The sequence below is a fragment of the Nomascus leucogenys genome, chromosome 13 (assembly GCF_006542625.1).
Source record: "Nomascus leucogenys isolate Asia chromosome 13, Asia_NLE_v1, whole genome shotgun sequence".
Taxonomy (NCBI): Eukaryota; Metazoa; Chordata; class Mammalia; order Primates; family Hylobatidae; genus Nomascus; species Nomascus leucogenys.
In genome coordinates, this window is record NC_044393.1 from 35,692,214 (window position 1) to 35,709,357 (window position 17,144).

The 17,144-nt window shown below is 47.5% G+C and overlaps 1 protein-coding gene across 7 annotated transcripts in view; it reads left to right on the top strand.

Annotated features, from left to right (window-relative positions):
• PTPRA (protein tyrosine phosphatase receptor type A) overlaps positions 1-17,144 on the top strand; it is a 173,190-nt gene that overhangs the window by 150,011 nt on the left and 6,035 nt on the right. For all 7 annotated transcript variants that reach the window (XM_030826509.1, XM_030826511.1, XM_012511887.2 and 4 more), the window contains 9 exons: positions 2,320-2,356; positions 4,258-4,355; positions 5,851-5,970; positions 6,605-6,771; positions 7,262-7,397; positions 9,078-9,227; positions 11,272-11,365; positions 11,711-11,787; positions 12,299-12,433. In XM_030826509.1, coding sequence (XP_030682369.1) covers positions 2,320-2,356; positions 4,258-4,355; positions 5,851-5,970; positions 6,605-6,771; positions 7,262-7,397; positions 9,078-9,227; positions 11,272-11,365; positions 11,711-11,787; positions 12,299-12,433 — 1,014 coding nt within the window. The remainder of the gene's footprint in view (positions 1-2,319; positions 2,357-4,257; positions 4,356-5,850; positions 5,971-6,604; positions 6,772-7,261; positions 7,398-9,077; positions 9,228-11,271; positions 11,366-11,710; positions 11,788-12,298; positions 12,434-17,144) is intronic.

The following is a 17,144-nucleotide window of genomic DNA, read 5'->3' on the forward strand; positions in this document are numbered from 1 at the left end:
CCTCAGCCTCCCGAGTAGCTGAGATTACAGGCATGCACCACCGCACCCTGCTAATTTTGTATTTTTAGTAGAGATGGGGTTTCTCCATGTTGGTCATGCTGGCCTCAAACTCCCTACCTCAGGTGATCTGCCCACGTCGACCTCCCAAAGTGTTGGGATTAGAGGCATTGAGCCACCGCGCCCAGCCTAGAATATATAGGATCTTTAGACGTGTTTCTTTTTACTGGTAGGAATGTAGCTACCACCTAGAGCCCACTGAGATTCAGCTTTCAGAATCTAGAGACATCTCAGGAGCCAGGGAGCCACATTTCATCTTTCCCTTGAACAGAACACAAGATCAGTGGCTTTGCCTCGTTCTCATTACTCTGTGTTAGTTAAGCAGTGCTGCCACATCACTGTACAGACATGTTTTCAGGAAGGCATATGGCGCACTCCTGGTAAGACGGGGCAGGAAGCACTTTGGGGCTGGGCCTTCCGACCAGGTGTTCGGGCTGTTCAGGGCCCACATGCTGCAATGAGAATTTAGCAGTGACTCCTCGTGGAGCAGGAATATGATGCACTTAACATATTCTTAAGGACTTCTCGGTTTTAATTATAAGTTTAGTTTAGTTTAGTACTATAAGCAGAATTTAACATCCAGAATTAAGGCTATTTCCATTTCCATTCTCTAATAAATAAAAACATTTGTTGAAACTTAAATTGCTCTTCTCAAGGAAAACTTTAACAAGTCTTTTGTTGCTGACTAAACATATCCATCTCTGAGGCCTAAAGCTTTCTCCTTCTGTGTTGGGCAGCAACCCTGCCCTGCCCTTGTTTGAACTGAAATTGAAAGTGGCTCCTCAGGCCAGGCATGGTAGCCAACACCTGTAATCCCAGCACTTTGGGAAGCCAAGGTGGGCGGATCATCTGAGGTCAGGAATTCAAGATCAGCCTGGCCAACATGGTGAAACACCGTCTCTAATTTGTGTAAAAATACAAAAATTAGCCGGCCGTGATGGCTCATGCTTGTGATCCCAGCTCCTTGGGAAGCTGAGGCAGGAGAATCACTTGAACCCGGGAGCGGGAAGTTGCCGTGAGCCAAGATCGCACCACTGCACTCCAGCCTGGGTGACAGAGCAAGACTCCGTCTCAAAAAAAAAAAAGAAAGTGGCTCCTCAGATTTAGGCCCCTTCTTATATTTGGCCACTGCCTTGCAGCCTTGTACTTCACATTGCCACGCTGGTGTTGGTGTGACATGGTGTCCCATCCCTGAAGCTGCCTCCCTTGTTACTCACCTTATTGCTGTCTGAGAAAGGAAATGGGTGATTCACAATCCTTAAATCATGTGGCTTTCTGTTACCTAGAACTTCTGAATTGAACATACATTTAAACAATGACGTTGAAAAGATGTATAACTAGAGCAATAAAGACTGAAAAAGAAAGCTGCGGCCAGTTGTTAGTTTTTCCGAGGCTCCTTATCTGTTGAGCGGCTCCCCAGGCTCCCTTGCTTTTGTCTCCCACTGCCTGTGATGGACAAGCCTCTTGTTAAACACTGGGAGCTACTTCACCACACTCACAGGCTATTCCCAGAAAGATTTCGCACCTGGGTAAAGCATCCTTGAGAAAATAACCTGTTGTCTTTCCCAGAGTGAACCCAGCTTCATCCCTGGAACCACCACATATGCTTTTCCCCTGGTGGGTCCTTAACCTGTTAACACTGAAATCTACATTGTTAGCTGCTGATAAAGCATCAGAAACATAGTCTAATCTAGGAGTCAGTATTTGGATTTCTTTTTTCTTACTTTTTTTTTTTTTTGAGATGGAGTCTTGCTCTGTCACCAAAGCTGGAGTGCAGTGGCGCAATCTTGGCTCAGTGCAACCTCCGCCTCCCAGGTTCAAGCAATTCTCTTGCCTCAGCCACCCTAGTAGCTGGAATTACAGGAGTGCACCACCACACCCGGCTAATTTTTGTATTTTAGTAGAGACAGGGTTTCACCATGTTGGCCAGGCTGCTTTCGAACTCCTGACCTCAGATGATCCGCCCACCTCGGCTTCCCAAAGTTCTGGGATTACAGGTGTGAGCTACCATGCCTGGCCTGGATTTCTTATTCTAGTATTTATTAATAATTCAATTTGAGAAGACTACCTAGACTATTTGAGTTTTGTGATCTCTAATTCCTAGCTCTAAAGCTAATCCCTTGTGAATATCTAGACTGGAAATCCTCGTTAAGTACCTGCACCTTTTCAGGTTTTGTTAACTGGTTAGAATCAGACTGGAGAATTTCATTTCTATTCATTTTTGGTTTTCTCTTTCTTTTTCTTTCCTTCCCCACACCCCAGGGCTACCAAGAAAAGAACAAATTCATTGCTGCACAAGGTAAAGTAATGACAACTTTTTACTCTTAGATTTAACCATGATCCCATAATGGGTTTGGGTTTTTTCTCCCAAATGCTGAGTGGATTAACCAGAATGCTGTATAGCTTTTCTGTAATTTTTACCACCTGAAAGAATTGTAATCCATCATACAGGTTTACAGCTAACAGCCTTCATCTTGATGACAGTATCCAAGGATCCATTAAAAGAAGTCTTTTTGTATATGTATATTAAAAAGACTGGAAAAGGCTATGTACACAAAACATAGTCTAATGAGGCCCTCTGTCCTTGGGGCTAGTTAACCTTAGGTTCCAGCCAGGCTGCTCAGAGTTTGAATTAGGAATCAGTTTCCAGAGAGGATCAGCCACCTCACGGGGTCCAGGCTGGTTCTCCCCCAGCTCATGGGCCTGAACCTCACCATTATTCACAGATAGGTGTTCTAGGAACCCTCAGATCAGGGACCCAGCACCGTGTCCTTTATATGTTCTACACACATCTCCAGGCCTGCTGTTCTAACAAGTGTCTTCACTCTTTGAACCCTAGCAAAAATATCTGGATGTTTGCAGCATTAAAAAGTAATTGAGGCCGGGCAGGGTGGCTCATGCCTGTAATCCTAACACTTTGGGAGGCCAAGACAGGAGGATCGTTTGAGCCCAGGAGTTCCAAGATCAGCCTGGGCAACATAGTGAAACCCCATCTCTACTAAAAATTATCCAGGCATGGTGGCTCGCACCTGTGATCACAACTGCTTGGGAGGCTGAGGCACAAGAATCACTGGAACCCAGGAGCCAGAGGTTTCAGTGAGCCGAGATCGCACTACTATACTCCAGCCTGGGTGACAGAGTGAGACTTTGTCTCAAGAAAAAGAGTCATTAGGGACTACAAGATTTACAAAAACAAAGTTCTCCCTTTTCTTTTCACTTTTTTCGTCTAATGCCCCTGGGGCAACCATTTTTATCTATTGGCTTCTTATGGTAGATGACATCATCTGATCCCCTTACAGAGCACCTCCCCCTCAGTCAGACAGACATTTACCCACATATCCTCCCCATTCTCCCAGAAGAGTCAAATCACAATTTGGGGTTCAGGTAATATTTATTATGAGTTTACAAATATTCACAGCCGAAACACACAGTATTATGTTTTGTATAGTTTTTTCCCCTTTTTTTTAGTCATTGTGTTTTTTATATACCTACCACTGATTTTCCTCCCAAACTCTTTACCAGAAGTATATATCTTCTCTCAGTACCTTTAGATACATGAGGTTTAATTTTTGTATCTTGGGATCCTTCTAGAATCTTCTTTCTTCAGTTGCACTGTGGATTGGTTGCACTCTATCCTCTGGCAGAGTTATCATTCTAAGACCAGTACCCTGGGGATTCCATTAGCCTCTCTGCTGTGTTGGATCTCATTTGTTTTCCTCTGTTTGCCTCTCATTTTGTTTAGAATTTTCTAGTGACTTTCTGAAAAAGGTTATATGGGAGGTAGCCTGAACGAGTCATCCAACCTTTCTGGGACTGATGACACCCACCTCAGAGCATAATAGGAAGGAGTAAATGCCATATGAAGCACTTAGCTCACTGTCAGGTCCATAATGTAGGTATTCTGTGAGCAGTCATGATTTCTAATTCCCAACTGTAATATCCTTAGGAGACATCATTCGTGTTCTGTTTATATTTTGACTGCCTTCCACCCAGCCCCATCCTAGTGAAGTGCCTGGCACATACATGGTAGAAACATGGAAAATACTCAATTAGTAACGGGGTGGATGGATACATGGGTTAGATATTTAGCTGGGGACATTTGGGCACAAGCTTCCAAAAGTGAGGAATGGATGTTCCCAGCCTCCCAGAATCTTTCTTCTTGGTGTATATTCTCATCATTTTTGCTGTTGGCTACTTTAGGACCAAAAGAAGAAACGGTGAATGATTTCTGGCGGATGATCTGGGAACAAAACACAGCCACCATCGTCATGGTTACCAACCTGAAGGAGAGAAAGGAGGTAAGTGGAGAAATTGGGTGTGAACAGCAGAGGGATCACTCTGCATATAAGCTCTGAGTTTAAGCCTGGCTGTCTACCCTTTGTGGGTGCTCTACCAGTAGTTCATCCAGAAAGACACAGGCTGAAGTCTACCAGACTTTGCTATGGCCTGGAAGCCCCAGATGAACCTCAGGTGTGTGCCTAAAGCACATTCCCTGTATTTAGTAGTCAAACAACTCACCCTGGTTCCAGAACAGCCTGAAAGAGACTGACTTGGGCCATCAGCTAAGGAAAAGCCACAGAGGGGTTTTTTTGTTGTTGTTGTTTTGTTTTTTGAGATGGAGTCTCTCTCTGTCGCCCAGGCTGAAGGGTGGTGGTGCTGTCTCGGCTCACTGCAAGCTCCGCCTCCCGGGTTCACGCCATTCTCCTGCCTCAGCCTCCCGAGTACCGCCCGCCACCACGCCCAGCTAATTTTTTGTATTTTTTTAGTAGAGACGGGGTTTCACTGTGTTAGGCAGGGTGGTTTCGATCTCCTGACCTCGTGACCCACCCACCTCGGCCTCCCAGAATGCTGGGATTATAGGCATGAGCCACCGCGCCCGGCCCTCGGAAGGGCTTTTTTCCCCTGGCTTCTCTAGTCCCTTATTTCCGTGGTTTTCTGCCCCACCTGCTGAGGCCTTTGGTGTATCCTGGATCAGCAGGGGGAGCTTTATGAACTGAGACCCTGCAAGCCAAAGGGAATTTGAGGCCTTGGCCTGATCCTGGAGGCAGCCTCCTAACTGGTCCTTTTCCTTTTGTGGCTACCAAGTGCATGCCTGGCCTAATCAGCTCCATCACTGGGCCACAGCCAGAGCCAATCCTGAGTCCTGGGGTCGAGCCCTAGAGAGGAATACCTATTTGTTACCGTCTTTCTCAAGGATGGCCCTTGAGTCACCTTGATCCTAGGATATCGGGTGTCATGATCAACAGCTCCACAGTGGCATGGGAAGACAGTGCTAGGGCTGGGCTTTAGGTTAGTTTCCTCCGACCAAACCTCTTGCTCTTGGAAGCTATCCAAAGCTCAGGCAACAGAAAAAGCTCTACGCCTCCCATGGCAGGTTTACAGTCTGCATCAGTCCACCCTGGTGGCCCCCTCATAGCAGGCTGCTGGTTCGAGGGGTTCAAACAGGCTTTCTCCTAGAGCATGACCTGAAATGTTGTGAAAGTGCAGATTTTGTAGGTAAGATGGCTTCAGATTCGCCCTGAACCAAGGGAGTGTGAGTGGGAAACATTGAGAAGTATGGGGCTAGGGCTGTGTGTAAGTTAGGAGACTGTGCTCAATAGGATGGCAGCTAAGGAATTTAAGAAAAGGGCAAATTTGAATAAGTAAGTGTGCAGCTGACTGAGATAGAGAATAGGTCAAAGGGCCTTCTGGGGGACTTTAATCTGGGCTTTGTGGGCTCTTCCTTCCAGGCCCTTTGCATCTGCCATGGGCAGGAGGTCTAAAGTCAGGGAATGTATGTCTTTTTCTTTCCAGTGCAAGTGTGCCCAGTACTGGCCAGACCAAGGCTGCTGGACCTATGGGAATATTCGGGTGTCTGTAGAGGATGTGACTGTCCTGGTGGACTACACAGTACGGAAGTTCTGCATCCAGCAGGTACTGTCTCCTCTGTCCTTTCTCTGTTCTTATGTTGGATCTGCTGACCACTAAGAGGGAACAGGCTGGATCATCCCCCTGTACTCAGGGTGGTCAGGAGTTGAGTATGCAGTATTCAGTGAATTCTGAAACCAGAGATCTGGGCTCAGGGGAACTTGTCTGTCAAAGCTAAAGGAGCAGTATTTTCATGACTGGTGAAAAATTACCTGTTGAGATGAAGTCTGATCATTTAGATATGACCAAGCACTGTGGAAAGGGAGCATGAGGAGGCAGTGCAGTCTCCTAGGTGCTTGACTCACCTTTCTCCTCCTTTCCTACTCCAAAGACTCCTGACGTCAAGGATGTGATGCGCCTGCCCCTGGCCCTCCAGGCGACCCTGGATACCTGAGCAAAGGTCACCTTCAGCCAAGGGGCAGTGTGGTACTGCAAAAAGAGGACTTAGCTGGGAGCACTGCATTTTAGTTCTGACCCTGCCACTGACTAGTTGTGGGACATTGTGTCTGTGGTTAACTAACTCCCCTGGGTACACTCACTTTTCCATTGTCACTGACAACCACAGCTGTCACCTTCCCTCCCCTGGTACTGCCCACCCTTGGGTATCAGGGCCAACACACAGGATCTCCTCACTTCACAGGTGGGCGACATGACCAACAGAAAGCCACAGCGCCTCATCACTCAGTTCCACTTTACCAGCTGGCCAGACTTTGGGGTGCCTTTTACCCCGATCGGCATGCTCAAGTTCCTCAAGAAGGTGAAGGCCTGTAACCCTCAGTATGCAGGGGCCATCGTGGTCCACTGCAGGTCAGTGTGGCCTGACCCTTGTCCCCCCACCCCCACATTTTGCCCCCATGGCCAGAGCAGGGGAACAGCACAAGGGCCCTTGCTGAGGAGGCTGGCGCAGAGTAGATGACCTACTGGAGCAACAGCACAACAGCCAGAGACTCCAAGTTCTAGTGCAGGGTGGAGAATATGACTTGAAGGAGGGTAGGGCAGTCCTCCAAGATTAGGAGTTGGGAGACCCTGCTATGAAGCCAAAAGACTGGGTCAAGTGCTGGCCATGTATATTTGCAGCCTTTGGACCCTTCTAAGTATCAGAATGCTTGGTCCTAATAGCTGGAGGTCAGGATTCAGGACATACTGGAGTTGTTGGCTCCTGGAGAGTCCCACTTCTACCCCATTGAGAATTAGGATTTAGACCCTGAAGGAAGAGCCCCCACCTGTGTTGCCCCTCCCTGTCTGCTCCCACAAGGCAGGCCGGCCATCCCTATAACCCCCTGCTCTCTGGCTACAGTGCAGGTGTAGGGCGTACAGGTACCTTTGTCGTCATTGATGCCATGCTGGACATGATGCATACAGAACGGAAGGTGGACGTGTATGGCTTTGTGAGCCGGATCCGGGCACAGCGCTGCCAGATGGTGCAAACGGATGTGAGTGATCTGTGGGTCAGGTGAGGGTGGGGGGTTTCAGGACTAAAACATCTGCCCACATTGAGGATTCACTCAGTCTCGCAGGTTATTGTAAATGATTACTATAGAGTGTGATTGTGGGGGAAAGAAAGATAGATCACACTGTTAACTGTGTCTATGTAGAAAAAGGAAGACACAAGAAACTCTATTTTGTTCTGTACTAAGAAAAATTCTTCTGCCTTGAGATGCTGTTAATCTGTAACCCTAGCCCCAACTCTGTGCTCGTAGAAACGTGCTGTATTGACTCAAGGTTTAATGGATTTAGGGCTGTGCAGGACGTGCTTTGTTAAAAATGTGTTTGCAGGCAGTATGCTTGGTAAAAGTCATCGCCATTCTCCAGTCTCGAGCACCCAGGGACACAATGCACTGCGGAAGGCAGCAGGGACCTCTGCCCAAGAAAGCCTGTGTGTTGTCCACGGTTTCTCCCCACTGAGACAGCCTGAGATATGGCCTCATGGGAAGGGAAAGACCTGACCGTCCCCCAGCCCGACACCCATAAAGGGTCTGTACTGAGGAGGATTAGTGAAAGAGGAAGGCCTCTTTGCAGTTAAGATAAGAGGAAGGCATCTGTCTCCTGCTCATCCCTGGGAATGGAATGTCTTGGTGTAAAACCCAATCGTACATTCTATTTACTGAGATGAGATAGGAGAAAACCGCCTTATGGCTGGAGGTGAAACATGCTGGCGGCAATACTGCTCTTTACTGCACTGAGATGTTTGTGTAAAGTCAGACATAAATCTGGCCTACGTGCACATCAAGGCACAGCAGCTTTCCTTAAACTTATTTATGACACAGTCCTTTGCTCACATGTTTTTCTGCTGACCCTCTGCCCACCATTACTCTATAGTCCTGCCACACACCCTTCGCCAAGATGATAGAGATAGTGATCAATAAATACTGAGGGAACTCAGAGACCAGTGCTAGTGCAGGTCCTCCGTATGCTGAGCACCGGTCCCCTGGCCCACTGTTCTTTCTCTATACTTTGTCTCTGTGTCTTTCTTTCCTCAGTCTCTCATCCCACCTGACGAGAAACACCCACAGGTGTGGAGGGGCTAGCCCCTTTCATGTGATGAAGGGCTCTTATAAATTATGTATTCAAAGAAATTGAGCACAGAGGAGGTTGTGGTTTCATGCCTGGGAGAGTCAGGAAGGCAGATGACAGGTTACTGGACTTCAAGGATTAGGGAACAGGCAGCTCAAAGAGCCAGTGCCCAGAGACATGATGAAGCTTGGCCACATCTGGGAGCAGCAGTGAGATTTGCTCTGTAGTTGGGGCATAGCACCAGGAGGGAGGCAGGGACCAGACTATCACGGGCTTTGGGTGTCTCCAGTTTCTGACAGCCCCTTCAGACTATTAAATCTGCACTCTCAGAATGAGCGGGAATTGAGTTTGTCCTTCTCTGCAAGCGTCCACCACCCCCAAGGTAGACCTAGACCCTTCTTCCCAAGTAAAGCACCCCCACAGGGACTTCTGCATTTGAAGTCCTACTTCACTAAATTGGGATAATAAGAGAGAGTCCTTTTATTCCTGCTAGGATCAAAGGAGAAATGGACTGGAGTGAAGTGGGGGTGGGAGTGGGTGATCTGGCATGAAAACTATGTTGTATGTAACCAAGGACTTGTGTGTCATTCATGTTTCAGATGCAGTATGTCTTCATATACCAAGCCCTTCTGGAGCATTATCTCTATGGAGATACAGAACTGGAAGTGACCTCTCTAGAAACCCACCTGCAGAAAATTTACAACAAAATCCCAGGGACCAGCAACAATGGATTAGAGGAGGAGTTTAAGGTGAGTTGGAGCTGGATAACCTCCTTCAGATTAAAGGATCCTTGTAATCTGGGGAACATGGGACGCCTGACTGTGCATTTGCCAACAGTGAATCCCCTTGTGAGGCATGCCAGTGGTTAAGGAGGTGGTCCTTTCCACGTACTCTAGTAATTCTCAACTCATCCTGCACGTTGGAATCACTTCGGTTGTGTTTGAGTAGGGAGAAACAGGCAACAGTATTTTAAGGCCCCCAGCCCTCCGAGGTGATTATGATATACAGCAAGAGCAGTTTTTTCCGTAAGAGCCAGATAATAAATATTTTAGGCTTTGCAAGCCACATGGTTTCTATCCAGCTACTTAGTGCTGTCTTTGTAACACAAAGGCAGCCATAACCAATAGGTAAACATAATGAGTTTGGCTGTTTTATAAAACTTTATTTGCAGGCAGCAGGCCAGATTTGGCCTCTGGACCTTAGATCATTGATAGCTCCTATATGCCACTAGACAATGGTTCTCAAAACATCTAAGGCATATGTCACACTGTCATCAGTAAAAGTGCTCTCCCAGGCTGGGCACAGTGGCTCACGCCTGTAATCCCAGCACTTTGGGAGGCTGAGACAGGTGGATCATGAGGTCAGGAGTTCGAGACCAGCCTGGCCAATATGTTGAAACCCTGTCTCTACTAAAAATACAAAAAGTAGCCAGGCATGATGGCACATGCCTGTAGTCTCAGCTACTCAGGAGGCTGAGGCGAGAGAATTGCTTGAACCCGGAAGGCAGACGTTGCAGTGAGCTAAAATCATGCCACTGCACTCCAGGCTGGGCAACAGAGTGAGACTCCATCTCAAAGAAAAAAAAGTGCTTTCTCAGAAGCAGGAGATTCTGGGTTGGGGTGGGGAGGACCACTTAGAGAAGTTCTTCTCAAATATAGCATGTGCACAGATTTCTTTGGGATCCTGTCAAGATATGAGTTCTGCCAGGCACGGTGGCTCATGCCTGTAATCCCAGCACTTTGGGAAGCCAAGTCAGGCAGATCACCTGAGGTCAGGAGTTCAAGACCAGCCTGGCCAACATAGTGAAACCCCATCACTACTAAAAGTACAAAAATTAGCCAGGCATGGTGGCACATGCCTGTAATCCCAGCTACTTGGGAGGCTGAGGCAGCAGAATCACTTGAACCCAGGAGGCAGAGATTGCAGTGAGCTGAGATTGCGCCACTGCACTCCAGCCTGGGTGACAGAGCAAGACTCTGTCTCAAAAAAAAAAAATATATATATATATATAGGTTCTGATTCAGCAGGTACAAGTTAGAACTTGAGATTCTGCATTTCTTTTTTTCTTTTTTTTTTGGAGATGGAGTTTCACTCTTGTCACGCGGGCTGAGGTGCAATGGCGCGATCTCGGCTCACTGCGACCTCTGCCTCCCAGGTTCAAGGGATTCTTCTGTCTCAGCCTCCTAAGTAGCTGGGTCTACAGGCACGTGCCACTACCCCCGGCTAATTTTTAGTAGAGGCAGGGTTTCACCACGTTGGCCATGCGGGTCTCAAACTCCTAAACTCAGTTGATCACCCACCTTGGCCTCCCAAAGTGCTGATTACAGGCATGAGCCACCATGCCCGGCTGGAGATTCTGCATTTCTAATAAGATGAAGCCAATGCTGCTGGTGTATGGGCTACACTTTGAGAAGCAAATGTCAAGAAGGAGCCTCAATCGGGAAGGGAGGATGCAATTCTGAATAAGTTTTTTTGAAGAGCCTTAGGCAGCCTCTGGGGGTGGAACTGCAGAGTGGATACACTCCCTCCTACGATGCTGGAATCCCTTGCTCCGGGATCACAAAATTCCAGGCCAGGAGAATCTCAAGAGAGTCCACAGGAGCCTGGAAGGTAGCATTTCCCAAACAGTCTCTTGGCTTCAGGGTTCCAACAAGAACATGTGGGAACAGGGCCCTGGTAAGAAGAGCAGTAGGGAGCCAGAGTGGCCTGGAGGTGCAGGCCAAGTGACAGGCATAATCTTGTCAAGTTCAGTTACTGGGATCAGTAGTGTTTCTCCTCCCCTTCCCAATTCAGAAGTTAACATCAATCAAAATCCAGAATGACAAGATGCGGACTGGAAACCTTCCAGCCAACATGAAGAAGAACCGTGTTTTACAGATCATTCCATGTAAGAGCCCTCCCTCCACTCCAAAGCCTTATTGCCCCATCCCTCAATTCCCTCCACCCCTTCCACTTCTGAGATACTAGTTAACGATTGGCGTGTAGACAAGAACCATGGCGTTGCCTCTTGTTGCACCCAGTTAACAACATGGCGTTGCCTCTTGTTGCACCTTAGTGGCTTCTGGAAATAAAAGAACATAAAAGCCAAAGGCTTTCTCCCTAATGAGCTAGGAATAGACATGTCCTTGCCCAGCTGGGATTCTGTCTGCCCAGGGCCTGAGGTGGGAGCAGTGCAAGGAGAGGGAGAGGACAAATGATATTGGCTAGCCATGAGCCGCTGTCTTTCTTACAGATGAATTCAACAGAGTGATCATTCCAGTTAAGCGGGGCGAAGAGAATACAGACTATGTGAACGCATCCTTTATTGATGTAAGTGGTGGGTGTGACCCCTGAGCCCCCAACACCCCATGGAGATTCAGCCAGCACTTGCAGTGCCTCCCTCCCATACCTGTTGGGGAGGATCATGTTTGAATCAGTCAACAAATAGTGAATTGATACTCACCCACCCACTCACCCTGTGCATTAGGTCTGTCCAGCTCCATAGAGCAGAAGGAGGGGGAAAACATATGGCATGCAGCAGTGTAATAACCTGGAAGAAAAAGTTCACAGAGCAGACCACAGCCAAGAGGAACCTGGCTGCCCTCTGATCTTTCCCATTCCTGCCCTCTTCATCCTAGCTCTAATCCCTGTTCCACTTCCCTGTCTCTTATAGAAAGCAACCAGCTTGTCAGATAGGGTTTCATCCTTGGTTACAGGGGAGCTCTGTATGGGCTGAGTTTGCCTCCAAGCAGTCCCCATTCCCTTCCTAGTGGCCTACCTTCTCCACTAGTCCCTCTCTGATTAAACCATCTCACCCTTGCAATTAACCTGGCCTGTGCAGGGCTACCGGCAGAAGGACTCCTATATCGCCAGCCAGGGCCCTCTTCTCCACACAATTGAGGACTTCTGGCGAATGATCTGGGAGTGGAAATCCTGCTCTATCGTGATGCTAACAGAACTGGAGGAGAGAGGCCAGGTGAGCTCAAAAGGTCCTGGGCAGTGAGAGACAGAGACAGCATGAAAAGGTGTGTGTGTAAATGGGGACATTGGGAAGGCAAGAAGGTGTTTGGACCTTGTCTTTGATTTATACGGTCCAAAGAGTACATTTGCATAGTGTAAGTAAATACTTAAAGGTATATAAATACATATGCATTTCCAGGATTGCCCAGCCAGTTGGTGTCTAAGCAGTCATTAGCTTCTCCCAAGACTAGAAAAGCAATGTGATCTGAGCCTCCATGTTATTCCCAGACAGCTCACACCCTTTCACTTTCTCCTGAATACAGTCCCCCTAGCCTAGCCTTTGCACAGTGCCCCAGGTGGGGCACCCTCTCCTTCCCAGTGCCCCAGGCAGGGCAGCTAAGTCAGGGTTCTGAGGTGGACCCAATATGAGTGTCCCTAAGAAGGGATTGCCTCATTGCTGACTACATAAAATAAAGCAGTAGAATTTGAGAAATTACACAAACAAGAAACTTATAGTCTAATATTTAGTAATAAGGAAATCTTTTAAAGAAAAAAGCCCTCGGGTCTATTAAAAAGCAGAGTTGTCCAGAAACTCATACTAAAAAGGGACCCTAGCAGCCGCCTAGGTCAACTTCCTCTCAGTACAGGAAACCTCCTAATACTGTTCCTGAGTCAGAATCATACGGCCTCTACTAAGCACATTCAATCTCAGGGATATGTCCCTCACCCCCCACATTACGGGGGGACCCAGTCTGTGTTCTGACAATGCTTATTCTTTTAAAAATTATTTCTGTTGAGATTGCACATTGCAGCAAATGAGCGGTTCATTATGTCTGGAGTGTCACTTAGCAGGGATGAGAATCTAGAGAATGGGCCTGGAGAGAAGCTAGCAAGGCCTGGTGAGAAAATTCCTTCTAAGCCACAGTGAAGAGTTTGGTCTTCCTAAAGCAATTGAAGAGCCCTTGACAACATCCCATTTGTGTTTTTTAAAAAATCCCTCTGGCAGCAGTGAGAAGGACTCACTAGAAATGCAGAAGCTGTGGCAGTAATGCTGGTGGCCTGGACTCGGGTCGTGAGAGGGTGCTGTCCCAGAGAGGGTGAAGTGAGGAGGAATTAAGGATGGCACCCACTCATGACTCATTGAATTTATAGTCAAACATTTAAAATACGAAGTATGTTTTACATTAGTTGTCCCAAGTCACTAGTTGTTCCCCATCTGTACTTGAGTTAACTTTGGTACAAGGCTTTACACATATTTGCTCACCCTGATGTTTCATTACATCAGGGTTTTTTCTTGGTTTGGTTTGTTTGTTTGTTTGTTTGTTTGAGAGAGGGTCTCACTTTGTCACCCAGGCTGGAGTGCAGTGGCACGATCTTGGCTCACTGCAGCCTCAACCTCCCAGGTTCAAGTGATCCTCCAACATAGCCCTCCAAGTAGCTAGGACTAAAGGCACGTGCCACCACGCCCGGCTAGTTTTTGTATTTTTTTGTAGAGACAGGGTTTCACCATGTTGCCCAGGTTGGTCTTGAACTCCTGGGCTCAACTGATCCACCCACCTAGTTGACCCAAAGTGCTAGGATTACAGGTTTGAGCCACCGTGCCTGACATTTTTTTCAATTTTAATCAGTCATTTAACTCATTAGCTATTCTTCCTAGACTTGTATCATGTACCTAATCAACAGACATACATACTTTGTAGGTCTTCATCATCATTTTTTTTTTTTTTTTTTTTTTTTTGAGACGGATTCTCACTCTGTCACACAGGCTGGAGTGCAGTGGCACAATACGGGCTCATTGCAACTTCTGCCTCCCAGGTTCTGGCAATTCTCCTGCCACAGCCTCCCTAGTAGCTGGGATTAAAGACACCCACCATCATGCCCGGCTAATTTTTGTAGGCACGGGGTTTCACCATGTTGGCCAGGCTTGTCTCAAACTCCTGATCTCAGGTTATCTGCCTGACTCAGCCTCCCAAAGTGCTGGGATTACAGGCGTGAGCCACCACGCCCAGCGTCTTCATCATCATTAATAACAATACTGATGAGGTGGGAGGTTTGGTTAAGGTGCTTGGCTTTGCACTCAAGGAAGCACACACCTGAGTAACAAAAGCCGTTTAGGAAATGAGCCAGTGTGTTCTCAGGAGCTAGGTGCCTGTTCCCTGCCCTCTCTGATCAGTTGTGATGGAACCTGCAGATCAGACCAGGGCCCTACCTGTGGTTCCTTCTGCACCCCTGCCCTCCAGATCTGTGATGGGCAGGACCAAAGAGCAGGCCGAAGAGCTGGAACCACGAGCACAAGGACCATCTCGGCCCACTGCCCTGTGATAAAATGTGGCCCACTGAACATCTCCGCCTCTGTCCAGTCAGATGCAGGCTCTTCCATCCTTGGAAAGGACCTAGTGAGAATAAAGGGCAGGGGGGCAGGAAGCATTTCATGTGTGTGGCAGTGGGGAGAAGAGTCGTGCGCACACAAATTCTCCTACCTGTTGAGTGAGGCCTCTCCCTCTACCTTCCGCTGTACCTTGTGCTCTGTCTTCCTAGGGCCAGTGAAGCAGACAGTAGTGCTTGCCCTCAGAAGCTTCTGAGTGGACTGGAACAGGATATTAGTGATGTTCTTTACAAGGCCTCACTGGCCCCCAAGTTCGCTTTCTGTTCCATTCATGTTGTCAAGTGTAGCTCCCAGAGATAATTAATGCAATAAGCCTAAATGATGCAATGAAAGGTGCCTACATTTATACAGTGACACTACCATCCTCACCTACAATATTAAGTTCCCAGAGAAAAAAATCCAATCCCAAAATATAAATTCTGTACTTACAAATTAAAATCTCGAAGGAATTAAAAATTAATATTATCTCCTTCTGCTTTTTTTTTTTTTTGAGATGGAGTCTCACTCTGTCCGCCAGACTGGAGTGCAGTGGCACAATCTCAGCTCGCTGCAACCTCCGCCTCCAGGGTTCAAGTGATTCTCCCACCTCATCCTCCCGAGTAGCTGGGATTACAGGCATGCACTACCGTGCCCAGCTAATTTTCATTGTAGAAACAGGGTTTCATCACGTTGGCCATGCTGGTGTCAAACTCCTGACCCCAAGTGATCCGCCCGCCTTAGCCTCCCAGAGTGCTAAGATTACAGGCATGAGCCATTGCGCCTGGCCTCCTTCTGCTCTATTTTAATCAAAAAGGTCCACCAGGATGCCTGGGTTCCCGCAGCAGCTGCAGCTTGGACCATCATCAGCCTGGGCAGATAGAGCAGTGCCAGGAACTCCCATGCTGGGTCAGCCCAACCCTAGGCTTCATCCTGCTTCTCTAAAGCATAGTGAAACATGATAGCATTAGTCTCCACAAAGCTGTGTGTCCCCATCACTATGTCAGCCTTAGACCTCATAAGAGACATAAGACATAAGAGACTTCATGCTGTCTGGTGGAAAGACAAAGTAGGAGAAAAGACAGAAAACCTTCCCTGTTTCACTTCTTTGAGATGCTATTATCTAGAGGCGGTAACCTGAACACACGAATCTGAGATGAAACTCCAGTCCCCAGCTTTTCTTCTACTGGTCTTGAACCCCCATTCCCCATCTTCTGTCCCTCACCCACTGATGACTTGGTAACACCTGGCTTACTGCTCCTTTTGAGCCCCTGTTCCTGACTCTGCATCTGGAGGCATCAGTCACCATGTGGATGATCCATCTATCCTCAGTCTTTCTATTTCTCACCTTCCTGAGCCACCTCATCCTGTGGTCAAGTCACGATCTGCCCTGTATCTGCACCGCCCTTGGAATGTCAACAAGGCATCCGCCCTGTTTACTGCCTCCTTCCTCCCACCTCGGTATTCTCTTTTATTCCAGTCATTTTTGTCTTCATCAAGTCCTTAGAGCCATTGATGCCTCCACTTTCTCAACATCAGTCACCTCGAACATGTCCTCACCTTCCTCCTTAACTCTGTTTTTGTGTTTTGAGTTTTGTTTTTGAGCGTTTGAGTTTTCTGATTTGAGTTTTTGTGGTATGTCATTATTACCTTTCCTTATTCCCTCATGCTTTCTTACTTTCCTGGCAAGCTGTCTAGTAAAACCCAGTTATATGCCTCTATCTGATATAGCAAACATCACAGGGCAAAAACACAAAACAGTGCCAAATGCTCTCACATTGAACTCATGACCACAAATCTCATAGAGGTAATTGGTGCCACCTAGCAATGCTATTGCTCTTTCTTTTCTTCCTGAAACCTCCAGCATCTGCTCTTGCCTGTCCCATCATACTCACACCTTAGCTTGTAACCTGGCCTCATTCTCCTCCAAGAAATCAGACAAGAACACTGTCATCCTCCCACCCCCAGACAGCCAGCCTCTTCAAATCTGTACCAACTCTCTTCTCTCTTGTTACAGTGGAAAAGGGTTTCTGCATCTCTCAATCCGGCTGTCCACTGTGCTCTTGGCCCCATTCCCTCCTGCCTGCTCAGGGATGTTGCTGCTATAACCATCTTCTCTCCCACCTCCATCAGCAGTTCCCCTCTCTAACCACTACTCTCATCAGCCTATACATGTTACATTTCCTATCTTTTAAAAACAAAAAATCTGTTAATCCCACTTTCCCTTCCACTTACTATCCTATTTCTCTGCACCCCTTCCCAGCAAAACTCCTTTAAAGAGTTGGCTTTCGGCCAGGTGTGGTGGCTCACACCTGTAATCCCAGCACTTTGGGAGGCCAAGGTAGGCAGATCACAAGGTCAGGAG